Consider the following 27,475-nt stretch of genomic DNA (forward strand, 5'->3'; position numbering starts at 1 on the left):
AGGAAGCGCCCGGGCGAATCCAGCCGCGCTATCACATGACTCAGCAGCCGCCGCCGCCGGGCTGAGTTCGCCCAGCGCCGCGCCGGGAGGGGGAAACCTGCGATGAGGCCTCGGCCCCGCGGCCGCCCCTGAGCCCGCCGTCCTCTCCTCTCCTCGCCCGGCTCGGCGGGGCCCGGCGCCCCCAGTGCGGGCCGGCGGGGGCTGCCGGAGCCGCCTCTCGGCGCTGCCCGCGGCGCGCCCCGCTCCCGCCCCGCGCGGCCGCCCCGGCGCTGCCGCCGCCGCCGGCGGGGGTACTATGCTGACACGGGTGAAGTCCGCCGTGGCCAATTTCATGGGCGGCATCATGGCTGGCAGCGCGGGCGCCGAGCACGGCAGCGGCGCGGACTTGCCCCTCCGCTTCCCCTACGGGAGACCGGAGTTCCTGGGACTGTCCCCGGACGAGGTGGAGTGCTCCGCCGACCACATCGCCCGCCCCATCCTCATCCTCAGCAAGGACACTCGGCGCCTGCCCTGGACCACGGGCTACGCGGAGTGAGTACGCCGCGGTGACAGGTGGAGCGGCCGAGCCCTGCCCGCGCTCCGGGCGGGGAAAGGCGGCGGTGCCCGGGGAGCCCCCGGCGGTGCTGGAGCGGGGGGAGCGCAGCCCCGGCCTGAGCGGCCCCGCGGGCAGCGGGAGCGGCGGGGGAGAGATGCCGGGGGAGGGGGCGGCGTACCCGGCCCCGTGTCCGGCCCTGGCCGTGGCTCTGTACCTCGGTGCCTCATTCCTGGGAGCCCCAGGATGCAAACGGTCCCTGCCCTTGAAAGTCCCCGGGGGAGTGGCCGATACGTGGATGGGCGAAGGAGGGCCGGGGCAGCCCGGGCTCCCCTGCCCGTAGTGCCGGCTCCGGGGGCGCAGGGCAGAGGATGGGGCACCGCCGGGGAACAGCAGCCTCGGTCCTTCACCCTGGAATAAAAACGGCTTTTGGTAGGAAACCCTGTTTGGTTTGTGCGTTGTAAATAATTCCCGCTGCCCATGAAGGGTGCAATGTGTGGGGTTCACACTCCTTCCTGCGGAGCCCACAGCCGCTGTGCTCGCTGGCGGTGCCGGGTCGCATCTCTCAAAGTGCTTTCCAGTTTGGGGAGACACTTGAGGACCACAGGCTCCAAACTGAAAGAAAAAAAAAAATCCATTGGCTAGCCCCCAAACTGGGCTTTCCAAATGGTTTGTTGCCCTGGCTCACTCATATCATGGTATTTACCTCAGGGAGTATCTGCTCAGGACCTGGTTGTAGCCTTGCCAGCCAGGCAAAAGGCAGTGTTCCTTTGGATGCATCCAGCTGGCAGTGGGAGTAGTTGCAGAGGCAAGGCATGTCCTTGCACTTGATGCCTTTATCGGTAGGCACATTGTTTTCCTTGAGGATTCTGGGTGCAGGATTCAGTATTTGGTTTCTTTCTGTTTGTTCTTTCTTTGTTTGGTTTCTTTCTCTTACTGCTTCTAAGTCTTGAGCATGTCTGGCCATCCATGTTGCTACCAACTCCGAGATTACTGAAGTTACTAAATTAGTGTTCCAGACTACAAGTTGTTTTGTATAGTCTTTTCAGACATACATGAATTCCCCCCCAAAATATTGCAAAAACCAAAGTGAAGGCTTCACATTGTTAATGAGCAATAACTAGCTTTATTTAAAAGGTTGTTACATTGTTGAGGGTGCTGAAATGGGAGATTTAAAGAGAGATTTTAATGAGAGATTTAAAGAATTTTTAATTGGATTGTTCTCCACAGATTAATAAAGAATTGAATAGGTTACCGAGCAAATTCCCCATGAACTGTAAGTTTAAATATTTAAAAGTCAGCTCTAATTGTTCTGCCACTATAATAGTCCTTTAAAAAGCACTTCTTTACCAAAATAAGTAAAATATGCTGCTATTTTCGGCTTAGGTGAAGTTCTGTGGCTTTAAGCAGGTAACTGTAATTGCAAGTTGGTGACAAAGTGGAAGGGAGGTTCTCTGGCTCCCAGGTGTGTGCATCCCATGAGCTTCACGTGGGATTGTTGGGGCAGAAAAATGTGGGTGCTGGGAAGTGAATGTTTCACAGATCCTGTTGATGAAACCTGATGGGAGAGAGTGTTTGAAGATAAAGTAAATGGTGGTCATGGCTCTGGGGGTCATGAAAGCAGAACATACCAGGATTGTTTTCATATACTTGTTGCTCTTCCCTCTTCAGCTTTGAGCAGCTTGGTTAATTGGGAGGTGTAAAAAAGTCACTAGCTTTTTCAGTTCCTGTTGATATCTATGTAAAAAGAAGTTGCCCTTTTTCTTTGTCTCTGGCGGCTTTTTTGTTGTCTTTTTTGTTTGTTTGTTTGTTTTTGTTTGGTTTTGGTTTTTTGTCTCATCCCCTTCCCTTGCAGTTACTGGCTCTAGTGCTGGTGGAGCAGATCTAAAGAGAAAGGTGGTACTTGTTGGAGAAAACTAGTGAATGTGTTACTACCCTCTTCCCAGAAGTGTGTATATGATGTTCCAAAACTTGGGTTCAGCGTAACCAGAAGATCCCAAAGTGCTCGCCACAGAGAAGCTGAGAGGAAAGCAGTGCCACCAAAATTGTGGTGTTTTCCAAAGGCAAAGCATTAAAGAATGAAGAAATAGAAGAAAATATGGACAAACTCATATTTTGCCAAATATGACCTTTTTTGTTGTTGTCGTTTTACTCATACTGAGCTACTACCAGGCTTTCTGAAAATAATTGCAAGACTTGCTGGGAGATATGTGTTGAAACTATGGTGTTTTTTTTGAAACAGGTTTGAGTTACATAGAGAAAAGAAATGGGAAAAGTAACAGGAAGATGAAATTATGCTTTTACATATTCTGAAGTTTGTTGGCTTGGGGAAAGCAGGGAATAAAGTACTTTCATGGTATTATTTAGCATTTTGTTACCATCTATATTAAGGAAACTATCAGAACAATTGTTTGCCTTTTGTTACAATATAAGTGAGCACTTACAAGAATGTTAGGAGGAAGTTTAATGTCCTCACAAGCAGCTTGTGATGTAACACAAAGGTCAGCTATTTAACTCACATTTTGCTAGTTTGCTTTGGAAGACATGAGAGAAGACCTGTCATACCTGCAGTGTGCCAAGGTGCAGCTTCCCTGAGCTATTGCCTGTTCTGTGTTTTCATGTTTTAGCAAGTCAGCAAAAGGGCGATTTCAGTGTTTTGTTGGTTGGGATGCCTATGGGCACAGGGATTTTTACTTCCTGAAACTAATGAGAGGTTTGTTGTTGACTTAGAAGGGGGAGATTTGGCTCAGAAGGCATAAGAGAGTGTGTGCCACCTGTACTGTGTCTGCCCTGATGTTGTGAGCTATTGCACGGCAGGGTTTGAGTCAGTGGATTTATGTTCCACACCCGGCACCAGCATCTGTCTCTATCCTTAGGAAGAAATTGTGGCTCTGAGAATAGGTCACCTGGAGGCTGAGCTTCAGGAAAGCATTTGTAGTGTTCCTGTTCTGTAGTTGTAAAACATGTCAGTTTACAGATGATACTGGAGTTCCTTGATGTTGTCATGCTGGTGTTTCATCCAAGCTGGAGAAGACATTTTGGGGTTAGACCTGGTTCCCATGCCAGCCGTTTGTATCTACAAAATATGCATTTTTTAAGGGGATTCCTCTTGTTTCATTGATTTCTGAGGATTAGTATTTCTTACTAAACAACATCTTGACAAAGTAGCTCATCCTGTTGATTGTTTCTTTTCTCTAACATCGTGGTATGGGCCTGCTCATCTGACTTATTCCCCTGGAACAAGCATTTGTCCTCCACTCCACTTTCTTCCTCCTCTTGTACTGAACATTTTTTGTAACAGGTATTTTTGCAATATTGCTTGTTCATGTCATGTATTTTAACTTATTCTTTAAATTACCTACTTAGTTCTGTGATATTATGTAGTGAAATGTAAACTAGTCTTTATTTTTTATTATTAACTTTCCCTCTTTTAATGGTGTGATCACTATGAAAAGCATGTAGGCAGGCAAATGAAACATACTTGCTGCTGGGATAAAATATCATTGCTTTCTGACCTTTTAGTGGGAATGCCACAGAGACTCAACTCTCCTTAGTCAGTAAGCAGCCTAAAAGTTGTCTTCTGAAGTGACTATCCTGCTGTCTCTTCCTTGCATGAGAGCCCTGAGACCCTGAATTTCATTTCACCTCATAAAGCATGGCAAAAGGCCATGTTTCAAAGAGATATTCTTATACCACAGACACTTGTCTAATGTTCGTCAAGCTCCACAGAAGCAAAATTAAAATTGTATCCCACATCCAGTAAGATTTTTAATTGTCTTTAAAGGTATAGTTTTATTTAGAAATAAACTTTTCATTTTTAATCAAGGGCATCCTTAACATAGTTTTTTGCGTGTGATTAGCTTGCATGCATCAGGAATGACCCTGGGAGAGGGTAGTCTGTTAACAAATGTTCTCTTAAGTCTGCCTTTAATCCAGAGGAGTAAGGAGATTTGTTGCTCTCTGAAAAGTTAAGTGATTTATTTGAATAAGGGAGGGTGGGAAGGATCCTGCCTCACACTTTATTTACAGATTGCCCTCCCTCTTGTCTGGAAGCAGCTGCACTCCCAAGGCCACTGGGATCTCCTCTAGAGCTTTCCCTGTCTGAGCCACAAGCTGGTTTTTGAGCTTCTGCTTGGACTGCACTGTTACTGGGAGGGAAGTTTCTTCTTTGGTCCCTTCCTGTGCTGTTTTCAGTGTGTTATGATCTCTTCCCTGCAGCAGTGCTGATAAGAAGCGCCGGTGTTCAACTCTGAAAGTAAAGGCCGTAGCAGAGAGCATGTAATGTGAAATGACCCAGATGATATTCACTGCATCTAAACTCTACCCAGAACATTATTTTTTGCTTTTTCATCTTTTGCTTTATCTGCTTCCTTCTGTGAAGGTAGAGGATGAACAGGGTGGATCAGAGCCTTCCTCTCCTAGTTGAGTTCCCTGGACTACATATGGCATGATAAAATAAATGCTAAATTTGCAAATGACAAAGAACTAGCCTGCTGTTGGAGTTGCAGGGAAACTGCAGTAGCATTTTGTGGTAGAAAAACAAGCTTAGTCATTTTCCATCCATTTTGAATGTATATTCCTATGGTCCAGAATCCAGTACTATAATTGCTTTTCTGAACTGTATGAATCCTGGGGATGGGACCATGGCTGGTTCCTTCTGTGTCACGTGTTCCTCTCTTTGTTCTTGCCTTTCTGCCATCTCTTTGGAGAGCTTCAGAAGGTACTATCAAATACACTTAAGGGACAGAGTGAAAGATTTGATTGTATGTTGTCTGGGCTCTCATGCAAAAGGCAATTTTGCCTGCATTTTATTTTATTTTTAAAAAATTCTAAATGACACTTCAGATACCTTTGCAGTTCCAAATTATAATAGGTTTTCAGAAACTTGTCTTTACTGGTATGCATGTTTCTTGGCTTAAAAAAAATCAATTTATTATCCCAGCAGTGCCTTTTGTTTGATGAGACAAAGTCCAGGCTGTTTTTCCATAATGTTGCATTTCAGAGATACTGTGGTTTCTCTGCTCTGCAGGCCTGCAGTAGAAATTACATTTTCTCTGTGGTGTTGGTGGCTACTGACCCATAATGAATGCAGAGTTGTAGGTAAAGTATGATGACCATGTCCTTCTACAGCATTATTACAGTGGCAAATTGTTATAGTTCAAAATAAAGAGGGAGGGCAGTTTATGGAATCTTTTTTCCTTCTCAAATACTGGATTTTTTGTAAGGTTGATGATATTGCATCATGTTTTCTCATGCTATGCTATTTAGTTTGTAGCAAATGAATGCACCTGAGAATTAACTGGAGGTTTTTATTAAAATATTTTCCAGCATTTCTCAGTGATTGTAAATACTTTGGTGAATTAAGATAAGACAGAAGTATTCTTCTACCTTTCATGTTCTGTCTAGGCCAAACTATTTATTCAAATGCTAAGCATTTTAGTAATGTTATGAAGCAGGTAAAAGCTTAGCACGTCTATGAGCTGAGGTAAGGCAAAACACAGAAAATGGTAGTCCCAAATTAAATATTTTGATGTTGGAGGATAGCATAGGGCTTGCAACTGATTGCTTATTCTAATCCCCATTGCTTCTTATTAATAGAAGATAACAACACCACAGTCCTGCTCCTGTGAATTTGAAGTGATAGTCTTTCTAACCCTCCCCTGGGAGCATGACTCATACCCTATTGGTAAACACATTTCTTGTGTGTGTTCTGTTTGGTACAAATTTCAGGAGGATGAGACTCATGGGGAAGGGAATACTTTTTTTTTTTTATCTTGTTCCGTTTGGTTGTCAGGTTATGTACACAGAAAAAATGAATTACTTTCCTTTTAAACTTTTTAAAAATTTGTTTGCAATTCTCTTTGTCTAGATGAAAATACTTTCTTTTATTCTTTTTGTAGGTCAGAACATAATGAGTAGGACCTGATGAATGAACTAAAAACTCAAGTCCTATACATGTAGCTAGAGACAACTGTGTCTTCCTCTGTGAATGAATTATCCTTCTGTGCATATTATAATGTTAACTTTAATGTATATTGCCTGGCTCTTGGTTAAGTCTGGGTTCATATAAAACAGCCTGCAGAAACCTCATGATAATTTTAAGATCTTCAGAAATCCCTTTCCTTGTGTAAGACCTTATGCTATAGCGTCTAATATTTATGTAATGCCTCTAATCTGCCAAGTGCATTGCAAATAATTTCAGAATAACCTTGGAGAAAAATGTACATATGTGTAATGTACTGGTTCTTCCAAGCGAAAAAAATGCAGCAGTGAGGGTAAGTTTTGGCAAGAGATTTGATATGAATGTGGAGAATGAATCTCAAGTCACAGGTTCTGTGTTTTGATGACACAGTTATTTTTCCTGCTGTTGTACACTTGGCTTTTCCTGTGTGGCCTCTGATTTCTTAGAACTTACAGGGGTAAAAGGAGAAAAATAGAAAGAGGATGAAAATGTAAATTGTGCTCAGGTATTTTTAATACTATCTGAGAATTAAAAATACTTAAATTAAAAGTTTAAGTATTAAAAATTGCACAAACATGATTCCTAATGGGACATGTATGAAATTCATCCCTTGAAGCTGTCTCATATTGCTAGTCCTTCAGAGACTTAAGACTAGTGCTGTCTCACATGTTTCTGAAGGGCTTGCAGGAGCATGGTCCTAGCTTCTGACACCAGAGCATGACTGTGTCCTCCCAGGTAGCCTTCCTTTGGACCCTCCTGCCTTGGCATGGGTGGCAGTCAGCAGATGTTACCTGCAAACACTCCAGCTTTGTTCTCTGTTGGAGCTGCATCACTTGGGATAGGTGTAAGTGGGAATGGCTTGGCACAGTTCCCATCACGGCATAAAGTAAACTGACAGGGCTGTGCCCCTCGGGGTGAACTGCTTTGAGCCTGTGAATGTGATCAAATTAAACATGCTCTGTTTGACCTTGAAAGGAAGCAGTGCTGCAAAGCACACAGGTCATTCCTGTGATGGGATCTGTGTGCCACTGCAGAAAGAAATATGGTTTGTGGGTTTAAGGATGGGTTAAGTCAGCTTTGTGAGCTGAATCCCAAATAAGACTTGGAGTGAGGGAGTGCAGTTAATGAGTGCAGGGAGATAATTTAGGCAGAGCAGACATAGCTGCTTTGCTGTGGCGTGGGGCTGGAGTAGGTGCTATATCTGTGATGGAGCAGCATTTGCAAGGGAGATAGAGGCTCCTGAACTACATCTACCCTGGATCTTTATCCACATCCCCTTGGATTTCTGTTCTGATTGAACTTGCTAAAATGCAAGAGGTCCTGTTGGACAGCAGCACCTTAACTGTGCCTTTTGTTGTCTCAAATGATTTTTTTCTTCCTTAAAATGAAAGAGAAAGGTGACTTCTAAGAATTGGTTCCCATTTGGCCAGTCACATTTACTTGGTCGGGTATGTTTGGGATGTCCAGCTATAATACACGTGTTATCCAGAGTGGTTTCCTGATCAGACCTCAGGTGGAGGAGGTTACAGTTTCAAGTGCTCAGGGCACAAAACAGTGAGTGGAGCTGGTGAGAGAAGTCCCAGCTTGTGTCGAGCCACTCTGCCCCTCAAATCCAGCTGACGTGGGGTGGAAGTTTCATTGCGTGGTAATTACAGAGGGTCCAGCAAGTAGGAGATGGCCAGCAGATCCACTAAAGCCTTTTGGCTTCTTCATTATCGCCCTCATTCAGCACTAGACATCACTTGCTGTCTAGTAGATGCTGCCAGCTGTAAGTTGGGGTTATAAGTGTCATGGTTGCTAAGTGGTTGATGCAGCATTAGCTCTTCAGTAGATGAAGCTCATGAAATGGCTGGAGGCAGTTGTGATACCTCTTCCAAATACTGTATGTAAAGCAAGCGTTTGTCTGAAGAATTTAGCATTCTCCAAATAAATATTGCAGTATTTTGTCGGGGGAAGCAGTGCTAGGGTAAAGCCAGCCAAAGGGATGTCTGTGGTTCTTGATCACAGCATGGTTTAATTGCTGTAGTCTGAGTGAATGACAAAAATAACACCAAGCTGAAGGCAGTCAATATTAGCAAGTGCAGTAGATAATGCAAGAGAGTATGTGGCCGATGCATAATTGGGGAATGCCAAAATATGGACGCTGTATATAACTTAGCAATCACACTGATTTAAGAAAGAAACTCAAGAAGAAGTTTTAGGGAGCTGTGGCCAGCAGGCAACTTTCTGGCATGAAGTAGGGTGGCAGATCTAGAGCTTTGCTCATTGTTCGGGATCTGTATTCAACATAGTGAGGCTTAAGGGAGACAGAATCTGCTGAGGGAGTCTAGAGCTGCTTGAGGTGGAGGGCTATGGGCAGTGCTGTGTCTGCAGAGAGCCTCCAGCTGGATAGAACCAAAAATCTTGTGTGGCCCAAATGGGAGCCTAAATGCACCATCTCCAAGACAAGCAGGAATTGAATGGGTCTGATCCCCCAAGATCATGTCAGCCTCTCCCTCCTCTGGTGTGGGGAGATCTGTCTGTCCATTGCTGTCGCTTGTCATAGTGTCAGCTTGTTTTCAACTCTATGAATGATGTCAGATCCTGTAGGCTCTGTGCTTTTCCCTCTTATGAAAGCAGGTCTGAGGTCTGGGTGGTGACTGTCGCTTAAAGGTGAATAACCACTTCTAATTTTCCCCCCCCTCCCTCTTTCTTCTTTCTAAAGAAGAAAAAAACTACCCTAAGGTGTAGTTGATCTTGACTGATTATTTTGATGCTGTTCAGGTTCTTTTGCAAGCAACAGTAATGACACTGTGATTTGAGACAGCCAGTTTTGCCTGATTTCAGGAAGAAAGGATGTGGGGGGAAGAGTAGATCATGTGCTGTTGCCTTTATGCTTTCCATGATGATGTTCTGCTACAGTAAGGGGAGAAATACTGAGCTTTGATTGCATCTGGTATCCTGCATACCACTGCTCTAGAAATCCTGTGGCAAAATGTCCTTGAACTGGCATTAGTGGTCTGTGAGATTGTCCCTTTATAGGCACAGCTCTGTTTCCAAAGTCTTTGCAGTTATTTTCTTCTTTTATTTCATCTGCTGGTCCTATATCTAAGTGCCTTTTGTGCCATCTTCCCCACGTATCTACTCCATTGCATAAAGGTACAAGAGGTGAGTTCTTTCCTCCTCTCTGCTCCCCACCGTGAGCCCTTCTGGATTTCCCTGATTTATTTCTCTGTCCTTTGTGTCCTGTTATGATAATTTCTGCTTTCCAAACTCTCTGCAAGGAGCAAAAAAGATCCATCTCCAGCCAAGTTCTGCAGCAGATCCCTTTTATTTTCCCTGCCAACATTGATTCATTCAGGCCAAGTATGATTTTTCTATCTTTAGGTATGTGTTAGAGACCTCCTCAGAAACAGATGATGCGTAGTGCATGTTTGTAATGCTGTAAAATACCTGTCAGTCATAACTAACAATCTGGTCCTTGGTGGAGTTTTACATTGGAGGTGGGACTGAGGACACATCTCCAGCTCTTATAACTTTAGCAGTGCTCCATTTTGTGCAGAAGTCTTGTGAAGAGACAAGTTACCTTGCTGTTCATCAGAGATCCCTGTATTTTCCAGATTTGGCAGGTCACCACCATGGGTTTTGTTAGGTTTTGAAACAGTTTGAGTGAAAGGTGGGTTTGGGCAACATTTCCCCTCCCCCCAACTAAGTGCCACTAATATTATTAAAAATTATTATCATTGTTTTTTTTTCCCTTCCCACTTGAGGGAAGTTGTTATTTTATTGTTGGTTGCGGACCTTTTCTTTTTGATTATTGTCTCTGCTGCCTGTCTGGGGAGGAGAGGGCAAGATGCTGTGAACCTTAATAAGGGGCAGCAACCTTTTTCTTTCTGGTTGGGAAGAGCACTCCTTAAATTGATTGGTGCCCAACCATTTTGAATGAGAGCAGGGTCCTTCTTCAGCAGGTTCAGGACTGCACCGGGTGTTCAGTTTCAGAGGCAAGGAGCCCCATGTTAAACTCCTGTCCCTGCCTTGCTGAGAGGCTCCTGAAGCAGCTGAACAGCTCTGCTCCTCTCCTGAGTGCAAAGGGTTGCTCCTCCCTTGGCTTCAGTGGCCGCGGGGGAGAGCTTAGTGCCTCCTTCCCCTGTCCCATTGCATCCCTCCCACTGTTAATTCCATGGCTCCAAGTCTGTGGAGGTGCCTTGGCAGGCTGAGTGAGGATCTTGGGGTTTTTATTTGTTCAGCAGTACGTGATGCTTTGCAGAAGCCTGTGCAGTAAATTCATCTCAATTAGTTTTTGTTTTTCTTTGCTGACCTTATTTGTAGATGTCTTGACTGAGAAAGATCAAATCCTTGAAAATAAATGGGGAAAAAAGAAAAACTTCTAATTTTCCAAGTTCAAACTTGCAATGTTTATCCTTTAGAAAGTTTAAAAGTTGTACAGTGAAACCTTGCATTGTATTTGTGGTGACATGGGGGGGATGGAGTATGGCTTTAGATTTTGGTATTTGGAAATGGAAAACAATAATCATAAAGCTAACTTCAGTGATTATTGCTGCTTATGTCATAACAAAGGTCAAAGTTTTATGTATGTTTGGTTTGAGTGACTTACATTTTGAAGAATGTAAATAGAAAATTTTCTTCCCTTCTTCGTCCTCCCCTTTGAACAAAACAATAGTAGTTTTTCAGCTATTTTCATGAATAATTTGAAGATTAGGACTTAGCCATACATGCTGTCAACCATAATGCAGGAATTGATAAGGCATTAAAACAAACACTGATTTCTTCAAACAAATGTGCATCAGCATTGGAGGGCAATTCCCTCTCCCTTACCTTATCACTCCTCTTATTAATCTCATCTCCAGACCTGGGCTTTCAGTTCATTTTGTTGTTCTTCTCCATAAACTTTAACATTAGTGTCTCCACAGCCCTTACAAAATCTAGATGGCAACTTCTTCAGGCTGTGGCTCCCTCTAGGGTACTTCTCAATGTCATTTTAAGGTCTTTCTATCCCTTTCTGGTAGTGCAAAGCCAGGAATTACAGTCCAGTTAGTTCCTTTGGCAACCTCTCCCGAGTAATCCCTGAAAATCCTAGGTCTGCGGATGGTAATTCTATTAGCTGTTCAGCAAGCTGAGTCCGGAAGAATGCAGCTGGTGTGTGGGAATGTGGGAAGTTCCCCATATCTGCCTTTAATCCTGCTTTTAGAGGGGAAAAAAGTTATAGGCTAATGTGATTAGCTGTAATTCCATTCTTGCTTGGTTTTAGAAATGTGTTTGATTCCTAAATCACAAGCTAGTTCTGTGAAGTGCTTTCGTAGAGGGGAGAAAGCACTATTTTGGTAACTTGGCTCATCTGTCTTTGAAAAAGCACTGGAATCAAGAGAAGAAGAAACTCTCATAGCCAGCAGTAAGTTTCTAGTTCTTGCTGCACAGCATAATTTAGAAATCTGAAAATAAGAGCATGTAAATGGAAAGAGAGAATGAGCATAATTCTTTCAGGTGTGTGTGTGTTAACATAGGTGTGGAACAATTTAATGCGCACTGCACTTGGTTCTTCAGGGCTTTGCAGCCCAGAGGTTTGCTTTGGGATTGTGTTATCGGCTGATATGTGACAGCTGCTGCTGCTGGGACTGGTGGCGTGGCTGGTTTAATGCAGACAAGGGGTTCAGCTGTCTCTAATACAAACTGCAGCTTCTACCTGAAGTGAATGATCTGGAGATCTTTTTTCCCCCTTGAGGCACATATTTTTCTTTTTGTGTTAATGGAATGAGAGGATGGACTTGTGTGGGAGTGCCAGTGTGAACTGCTAGAAATGCTGTTGAGGGGCAGAAGCAGAAGCCCCCTGACAAGAGTGGAGCAGATGTGGCCTGTGCCAGTGTGAGCATGGACAGCACACTGCTGTGGGGACAGAGGGCAGCACCCTCTCGTGTGAAAGGCAAAATGCAACATGAGCACATTAGTTGTCTTCAAAGGTGCTGTGCTCCCTATGGCCATCGTTTGGGGAGAAGGAAGTGTCACCCTCACCAGCTCAGCCTGCTTTCTGTTTCCATGGGAAATGAGGGAGAAGGCAGGAAAAAATCTTGTTCCTGTCTTGTCTGTTTGTTGGAAAATTCAAAATAAGTGTGCCTAGTTTTGTGTGAAATACTGCCTGAACCCTCTGTAGTGAAGAGCTCCTGCAAGGATGAGGTCAAAGGACTTGACTTGTTGCTTTTTTTGTTCAAGCAGCAAATTTGAAATTCTTCACTTTAAAGAAATTGTGAGAATTGAGGCTTTTTCTTGACTTCCTGTTAGGTTCCCCTTCCTCTCATGTCCTTTCTTGCCAATGTGGCAGCAGTGACACTGGGGCAGGGAGGTCCTGAAGGCAACTGTCCCCAGAATTCCAGGGAAGAAAGAGTGTGCAGGCACTGCTGGAAGGGTGCCTGGCCAAGCTGTAACACAGCTGCTTGGTTCCATTCCTAAAGGATTGCAAGGTGGGAGCAAATAGGAGTGTTATTCAGTTCCATCTCCTGTGTTGAGTTGCCTCAAGTGTTGATCTTGTTACAATAGTTCAAATGCTTGGGAGAGATGATGCTGTAGCAATAAAATGTTGCAATACTAATCCTATAAATTTACACAGGTACCTGTTTTGAAAATACCTTTACCCCTCTAGTATAGTTTTGGAAAGCACTCCTATGATCAAAGTGGGATGTGATAGTGGAGAATGGGTTGCTTCTAGAAAGTCTACATTTAAAACATGTTGAGACTGTGTTCACCCTTAATTATTGGCAGAGCTAAAGAGGAGTAATGACTGGAAGAAAACAAGTAGGGAACATAGAGGAGTTTAAAGAAGGGGACAAAAATGAAGCCTAAAAAGCCAGGAGAAAGCACACTGAAGGCAAGCTAAATATTTTTGTGTTGGGAGAGAGGTTTAACAGGAGTAGAAGTCCCTATGACAGAAAATGAAAGGCTGTAAACAGGAATAAAGATAACGCTTCCCTGTGTCACTTAAGAGTATATAGGCAGAATTCATTGCATGAGGACATTCTGAAGAAGTCTGTTAAAGATGAAGTTCAGGGTCTCCTGTTTCAGGAAGCAACAAAACCCTGGATTTAAAGATATTTAAAGTTAAAGACAAGTATCTTAAAAACCTAAAATCTTCCCCCACTTTTCTTTTTTTCTTAGAAATAGAGAACTTTTTCATGTTTGCTGCGTGACAGGTGTCTGCTGTGTATTAAGGAGATTGCTCTGCCATGGTTGGGTTCATTCCTGAATTAACCTCTTACTTCTCCCACTCTCACCTGTGCAGCAGAAAGCAGTGCAATTAGTAGAGCACAAACTGAGCTGCTGAGAATTTTTTTCCAAAGTTGGTTATTGTTGTTGTTTGGACTGATAATCCAGAGTGTTGTGGTTTAACTCTGGTCAGCAATTAAGCACCAGCAGATGTTCAGTCACCCCCCCACAGTGGGACTCAGAAGAGAATCGTAAGGGTAAAAATGAGAAAACTCATGGGTTAAGATAAAAACAGTTTCATAGGTAAGGCAAAAGCTGCACATGCAAGCCAAGCAAAACAAGGAATTCATTCACCACTTCCCAAGGGCAGGCAGGTGTTCAGCCATCTTCAGGAGAGCAGGAGCAGGGCCCCATCACACATAATGGTGACTTAGGAAGACAAATGCCGTCACTCCAAATGTCCCTGCCTGCCATTTTCTTATACCCAACTTTTATTGCCAGCATGATGCCATATGGTATGGAGTATCCCTTTGGTCAGTTGGAGTCAGCTATCCTGGCTCTGCTCCCTCCCAGTTCCTTGTGCACCTCCAACCCGTTCACTTGTGGGATGAGGTGAGAAAGCAGAAAGGTTGCTTTGATGCTGTGTAAGCCCTACTCTGCCATAATCAAAGCATCTCTGTATTTCCAACCCTGTTTCCAGCACAGATCCACAACAGACTCCCATACGAGCTACTATGAAGAAATTTAACTCTATCCCAGGCAAAACCAGTACACAGAGAAATTACCAAAAGGTAGGAGAAGGCCCTTCCATGGAGACTGCAGCAGAACACAAAAGTGGCTGCACAAACTACCAAAAAGTGGTACATAGTTTTTCTGCATGGGGAGAAATTGCTTTAAAAAAAAAAAAACTCTTTTAGTGGTGGGCAGTATTTTCATTTTAGGAGTGTATATTTAAACATTGCAGGAGGCAAATTTTTTTTGTTCTAAGATGAGTGTGCTTATTTTATGGTATTACAGAGTAAGAACTTTTCCCCAGAAAAGAACTGAGAAAGGCTACCTCACCAAGAAGGAAAATAATTACTGCTGGCTATTGGCATCATGTAACATCTTATTCTTTGTCTTTCAGTTCTGGTTAGTATTTTAACTCATATTTCAGAAACAAAAAGGCAGGAGAAATATATCCAGATACCTTTTTCCCCCCTCTTTTCCTGTTTAAGTCACAGCTCCTCAGAAGCATCACAGACCTGTGGAGCTCTATACTGCTTTTCCCCAGTGTTGCAAGATTACTGTTTGAAAAAACTTCACAGAAGTCAAGTGAACATCCTGCTACAAGTAAACAAGCCAGCATTGTTACAGGCAGGTTAGAAGGCGCAAGGAACTGACTAGTGAATGGATTAGTCATAAAGAATCATTGAACAAATAGCTCAATCTGGGGGAGTGGCGAGGTGGTGTTAACTTTGAAAATAAGAATGGAATCTGGAAACTCTTTCGCTTGTGAGGCCTTTAACAAGACCTGGAAGAACCAAAGTATTGACAAGGAAGTAGTTACACTCTCAAGGAATTACAACAGTGGGATTTGTTTTCTGTGCAGAGAAAAGCACTTGCAGTACAGAAGCAGTTGGTGCTCACAGTAGTGTGTCACAGTGCAGTGAGGGACCTGAGCCACATATGGAGCTATCCTAGCATTTTCCCAGAGAGCTTATTTTAGCCAAAGTTAAAAGCATGTTAGGAATCTGTGGAAAGAGATGAGAGTTTTCATATATGAGGCACAAAAGAAGCTTGTTTGGGAATGCTCCTGCTAGAACTTCTTCATAAACTCTTATTCTCCTGTGTCTGAAACAGGGAAGAATGCATTATGCATATCTGCAGGTCAGCTCTTATTGAGTATTGGTCAGCAAAGCAAACCTGGTAATCTGTGCAAATTTAGCTAAGTAAAATTAGCTTCTGTGGGACTGTGGGAGGAGGTGTGATTGGAGGCTCAAACTGAAGGTGAAAGAGTTTCAACTTGTTTTAGGAAACAACGTGAAAGCTGAACAATAACTGGGAGTGTTAGAAATAATATACTTGCAGGTAGCTGTGTAAGCTGTGTGTACCCTTGATGAACTTTGGATGGGTTGTAGGAAAGGTCCTGTTGCCTGTGTCTGTTCACCTTATGCTCTGCTGCCCAGAGATGCAGAACTACAAAAGCTTTTATTTTGCAACAGTGATGTTACTTTTTGTGGACAAAGAAGCCAGTGGTCGCAGGGCTGTGGAGTGGGGACTAGATCTGTGTGTGATGGTCTGCAGCTGATGAGAGGGATTTGTTATAGAAAGCATTGACTTCTCACAGTCTCTCCATGTGCTGTGTAGGATGTTTTCAGGTCTTCTGAAGAAGGAGGTGAAGCGGGTGATGTAAAGCTGACTTCTGTCCCTCTTGTCCTCCATATTTCATGGATGCAGTGCCCATTACAAAAGAGTGAAGTATGTCCATTGAATGGCAGAGTAGTCTGACAATGTAGCTAAAGAAATATTTCCACTCAACGAGCTGTGAATAGGACTTTGGTCTAGAAATCTGAACATAAGAATTTGACAACTTATTGAAGTCTAGGACTATTACTAGTGGTCCCATGTTGCAAATAGGAGCTTCTTGTATGAGCAGCTGCATTAGCTGGTATTAGCTGCTGAGGAATGTGCACCAGAGCTGAGAATATAGATTTCATCTCTATGTGTTGGTAATGACATATTAGTTGATGTTTTGAAAAAAGCCATTTTAGACAGGTTTTTAAAGAAAAAAACCCCATGATCTTTGTCTGAAACAAAGCCTTTTCTTGTTCAGTGTGCCCAGCAGGTTGCTATACTGGAAGATTGTTGTGTTCTTTAAAGTGTTTTGTTTTCTTTTGCTTACTACTTTCCTTTGGCCCTTCCCATGAAATTGCTCCTGTGAGGTCTCATGCTGTTTGTTTGTAACAGTTGAATAAAACTGGAAACTTAAAATTATATCTAAGAGTGCTGCCACTTGACTCAAGTGCTATATGAGATAAAAAAGCCATGTTGCTTTATTTTTCAGCTGGTCTAATCTTGCAGTGTGACAGATATGTTTTGTGTATTATGTTGATCGTTTTTCCTTTTAATTAGTTATGTGGCCAGTCAACATGAAATGCAAGAGTTCTGTCTAAAGAGAAACAATATTGCTTTCCTCAGCCAGTTTATAGTCTGTGATGCCCAGTGTGGCTGTGCTGTCCATTTGACATGAGGGGCATTAGGGGACAAGGAAGTTGTTGTCATGCTTTGATTTCTTAGACCTTGTCAAATTACTGAGGTTTGACCATAGATCCAGAAATTCTTTTCCCCAGAGCTAGTAGGAATCTGAAACAATAGCAAAGTGTTATATGCAACTCATGTGTTGCACTCACCTTAAACTCATATTCCTTTTCTCCTTAGTTCTTGAGCTGTCAGAATACCATCAGTCTTACCAAAATCTTTGTAAGGAACAAACTCCCAATGCACTAAAACAAAACCAGAAGCAACAAAAGTAAAACAACAACAAAACTCACCCACCCAACAACAGCAACCAACCAACCAACCAACCAACAAAAAACCAAAAAAACCCAAAACCCAAACAAAACAAAAACAAACAAAAAGAAAAAGAGCAAGCTGTGCCAGAATAGAATCAGAGAATCATGGAATGGTTTGTGTTGGAAGAGACCTTAAAGATCATCCAGTTCCAACCCCCCACCTTGGGTGGAGACAACACTATTTCTATAAGTGCTTTGGAGGGTAGGGCTGTAGGAATTTTGAAATTTACGTATGTTTTGCATATTGTAGACTCTGTCCAGAGCAGTAGGAATTGTGTGAGTGACTCTGCACCCAAACACTGGTCCAGACAGGTGGTGAATGGTTGGAACATTTTCATCTTTCATATCTTCCCATCATCCTCCTGGCCATGATTTTTCTGAAATATTTTAAAACAAATCCCCCCAAAATCCAGAACAAAACAAAGAAAAATCTTTTAAAAAATGGATCTGAGCAATCAAACTTGCTGTAATTCTTCTGGATATGCATAATGGAAAAAGCTAGAGATAGACATATGCATAATGGTAGGGATAGCCCTAGATATGTATAATGGCTTTATGGCCTGAGTTGTAATTATACTCTGCTCTCCTACTGTGCCCCCCTTCATTCCTAGTCTGCCCTTTCTTGCATCATCTCAGTAGCTAGAGCTCTTCTTGTCTGATGAAATGTCCTGTGTCCTACCAGCAGTTTGTTTTTTTTATGGTTTATCTGCATGTAGTTAGAAGCTTTCTGCATTTGTTCATTTCTGAAGAAGTTTCTGCATACTTCAGGGAAAGCATCAAGCAAAGTTTGAGCTCTGCCAGCTATTCTCATAAAAGATGCTGTTGCTTTCTGGAGACCTGATCTCCCTAATATTATTTTGATAACAGGCTATTTTAAGCCACAGTCAAAAACAAAATAACCCCCAAATCTGATTGTTAAATGCCACAGACTTAGAGTAATTCTCTTGGAAAAAAGCCAGTAAGATCAAATGCTGTCTGTGAACTCCCAGATGGTGAAGTTAGCAAAAGATGACACTTAAAGATTGTGTGAAACCCTCCTAGTCACTGAGAAAGAGTTATAATATGTGGGATGCCTGAGAAATATTAAAACAATTATTTGCATAACACTGACTTCCATCATTAAATATAATTGTCATATCTTTAAGTTTTAATAATCCTCATTTTTCTGCACCTTTTAGGTCCTGTTAAAACCATCAGGATTTTCTAATTTCAGAATATGGTGATATTTGTTGACGGTCAAATACTAATGTGGCTTTTATAGATTTTGCTCCAAAAAGAAAATGGCTATTTTCCTCTCTCATTTCAACTTCAGAGTCTGTTTCCAACCATTGCTACTGTGCCTTCTGTTTTAATCAGGGCCTGGCAGAGGGATGGGAAGTGTAGGAGGACAGGCAATTGATGTTTAATCCTTCATATGATTTCTGATTTATACTAGGGCTGATTATACATGCATCTAGAGCAAATAGATGCACATGCATATGCTAAATACAGATACATTATGGTTTTCTTGCTACAAACAGTATATCATCTTTCCACGGCCTCCATGGTTTGGGCCTGGTAAAATTCCTTATTATGTATTTTCACTTCTTCACTGTTCTTGCAGATGGGAGAACCTTGATAAAGATTCAGTGCTTGAGAAGTCTTGTTTCTTAGAAGATTTTCTCCAACTGTCACTTCTTAGATCAAAATTGGCCTTTTTTATACTGAGTAATTAAAAGTGCTGCATAAAATACAGAATTCCCTTAAGTGTTTGTGATAATTGAGTGGTTGAGTGATCATTTTGTACGAAGGTTGCAATGTATTTAATGCTTTGTTTAAAAACTAAATAGAAACCCTTGCAGTGTTGTGAAGGCAAGAACAGTGCTGCTGCTTTTTTACAGGGCTGAATTTGGCCCTTTTATCTTTTTGGTCCACATAGACAAGGTATTTTGCAGAATTGCCCATTATTCCTGGACTGAGAGCTTGGACAAGTCTCATAGCTGGCCCCTAAGGGTACTTTGCAGGCTCCCTGACACTCTGGTGGCGTTTGTCAGCAGTGAGGAGTGCTGTGAGTAGAGTTTAATGCAGCTCTTTTGATTGGGGTAAAGGTTTCTTGTTTTTCTCTTTGATAGAGAGATTTCTTTTTTATCTTTTTCTTTATATATCTTCATATCATACTCTGTATCTGTAATGACTATGAGTTATTTCTGTATTATTGAGCGTTTCCTGCTCTGGTAATTACTGGTGTGTAGCATACTGCCAAATGGTTTTATAAATCTGCAGAGACTGCAGCCAGCACGGGAAGTCTATTAAAATAACACTGGCTTTTGATTTACAGGGTTTCTCTCAAATTTTGAAATTTCTGTGCTGCAGAGCACAGACACAGTGCTTACGACTTTATACTGCATTTTGAAGTCACCTTGACAAAATTTAAGGTGGCTATTGCACTTCTTGGGATGAGAAAGGAAAACTACAGGGACACACCCAATGGGAGTAGAGGCAAGTCACTTCCTGTGGAGACCTTTCCACTCGCTCAAAGCATGAGGTTAAGAGGCTGGTGTGCTTTGAAAGTAGAGAGAGCAGAAGAGGAGGCAACGCAGAAGGTTTTAGCGAGTAATCACTCCTTGGCCTAAGTGGGCAGAGCTGAAGGCTTTGGGGTTTTGATAGCTTGACCCTTGCTTTTAACCTGAGATGTCGATGAAAAGACCCACTGTGCTTTATGGGCAGCCTGGCCTTATCTCTCTGTCTCTCTAATGAGCCCTGAACTGCAGGGTAAATAAGGTCTTACCTCTGCATATCACGTTGCATGGGCACTGGGTGATATTTTGGTGCAGTGTCCTTTAAAGAATGTTAGAAAAGCTGCAGAGTGAAGAAGGGGGCTGTGGAAGTTATTCCAAAGACTAAGAAAGCAATTAGAGCAGGAGACTTGGATATATCCTATCTGGTTGAAAGAAAAATTAAAGGTTGAGAAATGAACTGATTAGGTTTATGAAAATATTAATGGAAAAAAAGGAACTCTTTTCTCTAGTGAAGAAAAGCAGAAAAAGAGCTGAGGCCTGGAAGTTAAAACTGTTAATTCAAATGAAAAATGAAGCTCAAATCTTCCATAAGATGGTGGGTAATTCAATGCTCCATCAGGGAAATGAGCGAAGCTCTCATCTTTGCTCCAAACTTTCATGTGTACACACCAGGGACACCAAAATACTTGTAGAAACACAAATGACTGATGTTGAGGCTGAGATACTTCAATCACACATAAGGATCTGTGATACATCAGTGGTCAGACTAGATAATTAACTTTTCTGGCTTCAAAACTTACAAGTATGCTTTTTAGAATACTTGTACTTTCATAGCAGTTAGGCATATTGGTTATAGCACTTGGAGGCAGTTTTGATGGTGCTTACACCGCTCTGATCAGAGATTGTGTCAGCCTTATTAGTAGCTGTGGAGATGCTCTGCACTTTCACCCATGTAGGAAACATTATCTTGGCTGGGGTTTGTAATTAAGCAGGTAGGCAATTAGGTGAGCAGTGGCTGAATTCCCAGGTGCCATGTGTGTGCACACAAAATAGGCGCACTGGGTAGTGCTCACCTGGTGACAGAGCTGTAGAAGCCTGTGTTGTGGGACAGCCTCAGGGGCGCATCTGGGGAGTGATGGGGTGACAGTGACATTTGGAGTGTTGCCCCTTGCAAAGGTGCAGCCTTCTCAGTTCACAGGAGCAGCAACCCATGGTTTCAAACTTAAAAGGCTGAAATTTAAAAGTGGATCTTGAAGGTTGTTTCTCACAGTTCTCTGTAAAATACCCAAAAAGGGTTCTGTGAAAGCCCATCTTTGGTAGTTTTCAGTCTTGAAAAAACCTCCTTTTAATTAGGGGGTGCCTGTACTTGGAGCATTTGTATTTCTGATGGGTTATTTACTATATTGTCATATTTACCCTAGTGCTGCTTTGACTGCTAGAAGATTACTTGCTTTTATTTTGATTAATTCTGATTAATTAAAGGCAAGCTTTTGCGTCACCACATTTCCTTTTCCATTTGATTTAATTTTATTCAGCCCCGAAGGAGTTATAAAATTTATATCTGTGGGCTTTCTGCAGTATCTACATAAATACTTAATTGTGAGGCAGCTGTATTAATGGAATTTATTGTTCCTTATATGAGTTTAATGTTTGCATGTCATTTCATAACACAAGCAGTGAAAAGGAAAGGCTGCTAAATTTCCAGTATACAGAAAGTAATGCCTCCTTGTCAGAAACACTCTAGGGATTTCTGTGTCTGTCTACCCCTCTAAATATATCTGTGTAAGTATTAGAATATATTTATAGCTATATAAAATGTATCTGTTTGTAAATATTTGTATATGTGTGGAAGTTTTAGAATAAGTTTCCATCAAGATATGACAGACCATGTGAATCAGCTATTCGAGACCTTACATGTGCAGAAACCCTTCAGGACAGCTGGTTCAAGGCAGGGCTGACATTTCAACTTGCCTGCTCTGCTTTGTCTTGCCTTTGTAATTGTAAAGAGTAGTATTTTCATTACCAGTCTCTTTCTTTCTGTTATCTAATTCTAGATTACTGGAGTTGGAAACACCATAATTGGGATGAAAAGATCAGAATTGTATTATCCTTTCACTGATTCAAAATATGTATTAAAGTGAAACAGATTTTACAGAACAAACAAAAAACCCCACATAACTCTGGACAAAGTGAAGTCAAAATTGAAGGACAGAGGCACACTTGTTTATCACATCTCTCAGGGGTAGATCCATAGCTTGAAGTTTGCAGAGGAAAATTTCCGAGACAAACTTATCCAAGGAGTAGGGCTCCAAGTTGAATACTCTCAGAAAATACCTTGATTTATCTGTTCTCTTTGGGCAGGCCTGGTTGTCAGCTGGAGTGGGTGCATTGGCCAGTGAGTCAGCAGATGCTTAGCTAGGGACTGGGCATTACACAAGCTGACTCTTCCCCTGAAAGAACAGTTGTGCAGAAGGAACTGGAAATAATCTTGGAAGATTTGTTCCATCAGAAGAGGAGAGAACACAGGGACTGTGGTGATATCTGGGACAGAGACAGACATGGTGTTATGGTGTTTCAAGGGGTGTAAGGATGAGAGAAACCAAGTTTCATAATTTCTGCTGCTATCAATCCAGTCTTCTGAAATGTACAGGAGACAATGAAGCTCTCTGTTGACCTTCATGAGAGCATCAATGCCCCGGTTCCTAATTATTACCGTGCTAAAGCAAAGGTCATTTGATACCACAGAGCAAAAATAAAACTTACCAGAAATAAGTGGGGTTTTTTTAACATTATGTTGAAGTATAATCTATTCTTAATGGAAATCTTTTTATAACTTGTTAGGCTGGGCATTTAAAAATATTGATTATAGGACTAGTGGTTTTAAGTGAGAAGATGCTTCATATGCCACAACGTAAGGGGGAAAGAGAACTCACTTTGTGCCCTAATTTATGGTGCTCATGAGGTACAGAGATTTCTGTCTCCCTTCCCTTAAGGGTAAAAAAATCAGAAATTAAGTGAAATAAAAGTGAAATAAAAGCCAAAAAACCCCTAATGCACAGAAGTGAACAGTTATTGATAAGTTTTTATAATCTGTTAAAATACTTCATGTTCCAAAATGCTGTTTGGACCATTTACTTCTGAATTCTAACATCACCTAACTAGAATCCTAAACAATTTTGCTAAGAGGTTTTTCTTTTTAGTTGTAGGGCTCGTTTCTTGTGGAGCATGTAGAAGAATTTGAACACTGATGTTTCAGTTGGTTTCGAAAACAAATGTTCCCTGGAGCACTCAGAACCTTTAGATTTTAAAAATAAGCTGACAAAATATGCAGTAAAATCCATACTGTTTGTGCCAGTCCTTTTATCAAAATTTACCAAAGGTGATGACATGCATCATCTAATACAATGTAGTAGTGAGGATCTGGAAGTTTAATGCTGCCAAACTTCCTTTGAAGTCTGGACATCAAGGATATTTGATTAAATCTGATCTTTATCAGGAGGATTTGACATTCATGGGACCACTGAATTTCAGAAAAGTTAGAAGTCTAACATTGCCTCTTAAAAATTCACGTACATCAGTATAGTTGAGTTACTGTATAAAATCTAAGACATAGATATTGCTGGACTTTTCTGTGTTATTTTGCTATTCTTTGCCTTCACACAAAAGAGCTGGGATATGACTTCATAGGGGTTGGAGGACTAGCCTTTTTTTTCTGATAAACTGTTGAGGTACCTCAGCTTGCAATACATATGAAATATTGATTGTTCATATGAATTATTACCTTAGGGTTTAATTCTACATCTGTTGAAGTCAGTTAAGTGGCTTCCCTTTGGATTTAATTGTTTGAGAATGTGAGTCTTAGGAAATATATATTACTTGGGGGAGGAGGTTCTGAAAAAATAAATTTCTTCTATGTGTACATCATTAGTCTGGTACAAAGGTAGTTTGACTTTCAAATAAGAGAAAATTATTCTCCAGATACATATTTATCTCTTTGACATGTGTAAGTAAAAATTTTACTAAGATGAGGAAACCTGGGAAATAAGTATTTTATACTCAAATTACCTGAAAAATCAGCTCAGGGAAAGGGAGTGTTTTGCACTTGCAGTAGGTACCATCTGTTCTAGGCACTGTACATTAAACCTCAGTGAGGGGTGTTTTATTTTGTTTTGTTTTTCTTCCTAATGCATTGCTATTATGTAGTGTTTAATCGTGAGTTTGGAAAAGGATGTGTGTGACCTCATGCTAAAGTCCCAGAGCTAGTGCAGTAGAGTGTCACGTTGATTGTTCCATAAGTGCTGTTCTGCCTGCTCTCACTGATGTGGCTCCTGTGAGGCAGCTCATGTTCTTTAGGGACCTTCCCCATTCTTGGGGTGCTTTATATTCCAGTGTGGGCTGGAAACTGGTTGGCTGTGCATAGTCATCATCTGAAGCACAGTGTGCCTTTTGGTGTGTGAACAACCAGGTGTGTTGTAGTGCTAGAGGACTAATCACAGCTGTCTTTAAAAAGTCAAAAGCCTGCCCTTTTTTTATCATTGGATCTCTTGTTTCAGTAAAAGTGATTGCAATAGTCTTGAGTTGTGACCAAAAGAGCCACAGCTGACTTGAAAAGGTCAGTGTAAGAAAAGTGGTGCTGGGAGGTGTTTGGGAGGGTGTGGGTGACCTTGGTGGCTGAAGACTTGACTTGTGGTCATCATTGGCTACAAACCATCTCCTTAACTGTACGTGTTGTCTGTGCTGCTGTGTGCGGAGGTTTTTCCTCTTAGTGCTTTGTCCTTAACACTGGAAAAAAATGCTGCCCTGATGTCAGTGTTTATCCTGGGCATTGGAGAAGGTGGAAGGCCTTGGCCAGCCCAGGTGTTGTGCCCTGCTTATGCTTGATTGAAGAACTGATGAGAGGAAAAAACTGTTGGCACCAGCGACCAGGAAAGGCTGGTGGGTGAGACTAATGCTGTGGTTGCTGATGGAAGGGTGCAAGTGTAGCAAGGAGCTGTTACTCGGGGGGTGATCCACAAGCTAGGTGGACGGCTGGTGATTGCTGCGTTGATTTGCTAATTGCTGGTTTTGTTCAGTTTGTGCTGGAAAACTCTTCCAGAGCTCTTGCAGTCTGTCATTTTTAAAGGCAAATGAACTGGTTAATGCTTCCTCTGCAGTACCTTGCAGGTGCTGCACCGGCTGAAAGGACTTGTTTTGCTGCAAAAGAGTTGTATGTGTTTATCCCACCTCACTTTTAAGGGCGGAAGACTCGTCCTTCAAGTTGCAATGTACAAGTTAAGCAGTTTGCCTGGCAACAGACATGTGATGAGATAGCAAAAGCAGAAAGACACAGAGAAACAGTACAATGCAGAGCTGTAGGAGTAAAATTAGAAATGAGCTGACTGAGATGAAGTGCTAAAAACTGAATTCTGTTAATGCTATTGCAAGCCTGCAATACAGGCTGGATGGAGGAGGAGACTGGGGTTGCTGTCATTAAACAGGGGAGAGAAGAGGAAGCAAATAGATGCAGAAGAGGGAAAGAATGAGTGGCCATGTGGTATGCATTAGAATAACTTTAGGGTGATGCACCCGGGTGGGGAGGCAGCCTGGTGACAGGCACAACCAAGTCAGCAGTGGTGCCTTGCAGGCACAAGGCTTTGCTGTAGGCAGTTGGTGCTGCCGAGTGGTGCCCTGGCAGCGGCTTCGAGCCAAGGGCCACTGTTGTTTGCACTGACTGTTTGGTGCTGTTTGGTACTCTCAGCCAACACTTTGGTGTAGTTCTTCAAGCCTCTTCGAGGCTGTTATAGGACATCCCTGCAAGAGCTGCTGATCCTGCCATGCTTTGAGATTTGCCATTTTCTGGGTTTAGTTTAGAAAAGCCTTCTCGTGATGCTTCGTTCTTGCCTTGAGATCCCAAAAAACGCTGAAAGCTTTGAGCTCAGAACAACTGCTCTAATACCATTCCTAGATGACTGGGGTAGTGTTGGGAAATTGGTGGAAAAACTCAAATGTCTATTCTGGTCTCTCATGAAGGGGAGTGAAATGTATCTTTCATACATTAGAAGTTCAGAACCCATTAGGATTTATCACTTTGATATTGCAGAGACCTGGGACAGGAATTTCAGATTTATGTAGTGCATACAGTCACTTGATCTCAGTCTGGTTTAGGCGTTACTTTAAAAATGTCTTTAGTCATTCAAGATACTGGGAATAATATTTTTGGAATCTTTTTAAGAAAAATATATGCCACATAGAAACATTCATCAAGATATTTCTTAATTTGTTTTAGTGTAAATTTAATAAATATTTTAGTGAACTGATCTGAACACTTTTCTGGCTGTTTCTAGAACTCAAAGTGGTACCTGGTCTGTGAAAGCAGGAATAGACTTACCACAGGAAGTAAATTATTGAGTTAGGACTGCTTATTATGGAGAGGCTTCTATTAGATTACTTGACTTGCAAATATCTGTAATAACTATTTGAAAGAAAAGCATTCTACTTAAACTTGAACATTCTTATAGTCAGGACTTAATCCTTATCTGAGATTTCAGTTTGTCCAAAAAGGTAATTTCTGTCTGTTCTCCAACTGAAGAATTTAGAAGGCATCATTATGCCTTCAAAATGTTGTTAATTTCTTGTTGTTAATTTCTTCAAATCGTTGTTGATGTAAATAGTCTGAAACAAAGAAGTAAAATAACCTTTTAGTCTCCTGAAACAAAATAGTTAGGAAAATAAACTCTAAACACTGATAAAGACATCAAAATCTTAGATGAACTCTGTTCTTGAGTCTGTCTAATGCATTACAGGGTTCTTAAGTTCCCTTTGCATTAACCATATAGACACAGCTCTCTGCAGGAGTTAGGGACTTGGCCCAGGGTTTCAATTGCTGGTCACCAGCAGCTTTCACTGAATGTATTCCTGTTTCCTGAAGGTGTTTAATTGGTACTGCCAGTTTGGTTTTTTGACTAGGGTTACTGTGCATTCTTCTGCAAGAAGTCTTTTCGGTTGTGGAGTTTAAGGAAGCTTTGCCATTTGTTTCAATGGAAGCAGGATACAGCCAAGAGTAGCTGTGCATGTCCGGAATGTCAGTCTGCACATGCAATTATTGCATCTGAAGATCAATTTATGTAGTCAGCTGAAAATGTAACTTAATTATATGGTTCAGTGAGAGACTGTGTAGTACAGCTGGAGCTAGTGAAATCCAATATGAAAGGAACACACAGTTTTAAAACAGATTCATCATCTGTAGACCCAGAGAAAAAGGAGCTAAGTGAAGATTTTGGTTTTCTGGTTTGGAAAAACATGAATATAGTGATACAGCTCTTCAAACATGGTCTCTGCATATGTGTTAATGTTTGTTTGTCAGTGGGGTTTTTGGTTAGTTTTTTTGTTGGTTGTTGTGGTGGGTTTTTTTCCCCGAAATAGCAGTGGCTGCTTGTGGGGGGCTGTCCTGTTGCAGAAAAAAATTTTGGTCCAGTATTTCAGTTTGAGAATGTAACATTGCAGGGAGTCAAACCCCAGAAACCTGTGCTTTGAGAGCCTGGGCATAGGGCCTTACAGGAACTCTGTTTTCCAGATATTGAAGAGAAGGTATGCAGAAGTTCTCTGGTTTTGGTGATCTGGAGAACATTGTCTTTGCTTGTGGGTACATCCTGGGAAAATCTTTGTAGGATCAGTGTTTCTGGGCAGAAACTGTTGAAAAACTGACAGGTCTCTAGGAAACAGGTGCCTTGGTAGATACATTTTCATCTTAATATGTGAT

The 27,475-nt window shown here is 41.9% G+C and overlaps 1 protein-coding gene across 1 annotated transcript in view; it reads left to right on the forward strand.

Annotated features, from left to right (window-relative positions):
• Positions 1-295: 295 nt before the first annotated feature.
• PPM1H (protein phosphatase, Mg2+/Mn2+ dependent 1H) overlaps positions 296-27,475 on the forward strand; it is a gene marked incomplete at its 5' end in the record, with an annotated part of 129,253 nt that continues 102,073 nt past the window's right edge. Inside the window, one exon of the mRNA XM_083859160.1 lies at positions 296-531. Within this exon, the coding sequence (XP_083715286.1) occupies positions 296-531 (236 nt within the window). The remainder of the gene's footprint in view (positions 532-27,475) is intronic.

Source organism: Zosterops lateralis (genome assembly GCF_965231275.1).
Source record: "Zosterops lateralis genome assembly, chromosome: 4".
Classification (NCBI taxonomy): domain Eukaryota; kingdom Metazoa; phylum Chordata; class Aves; order Passeriformes; family Zosteropidae; genus Zosterops; species Zosterops lateralis.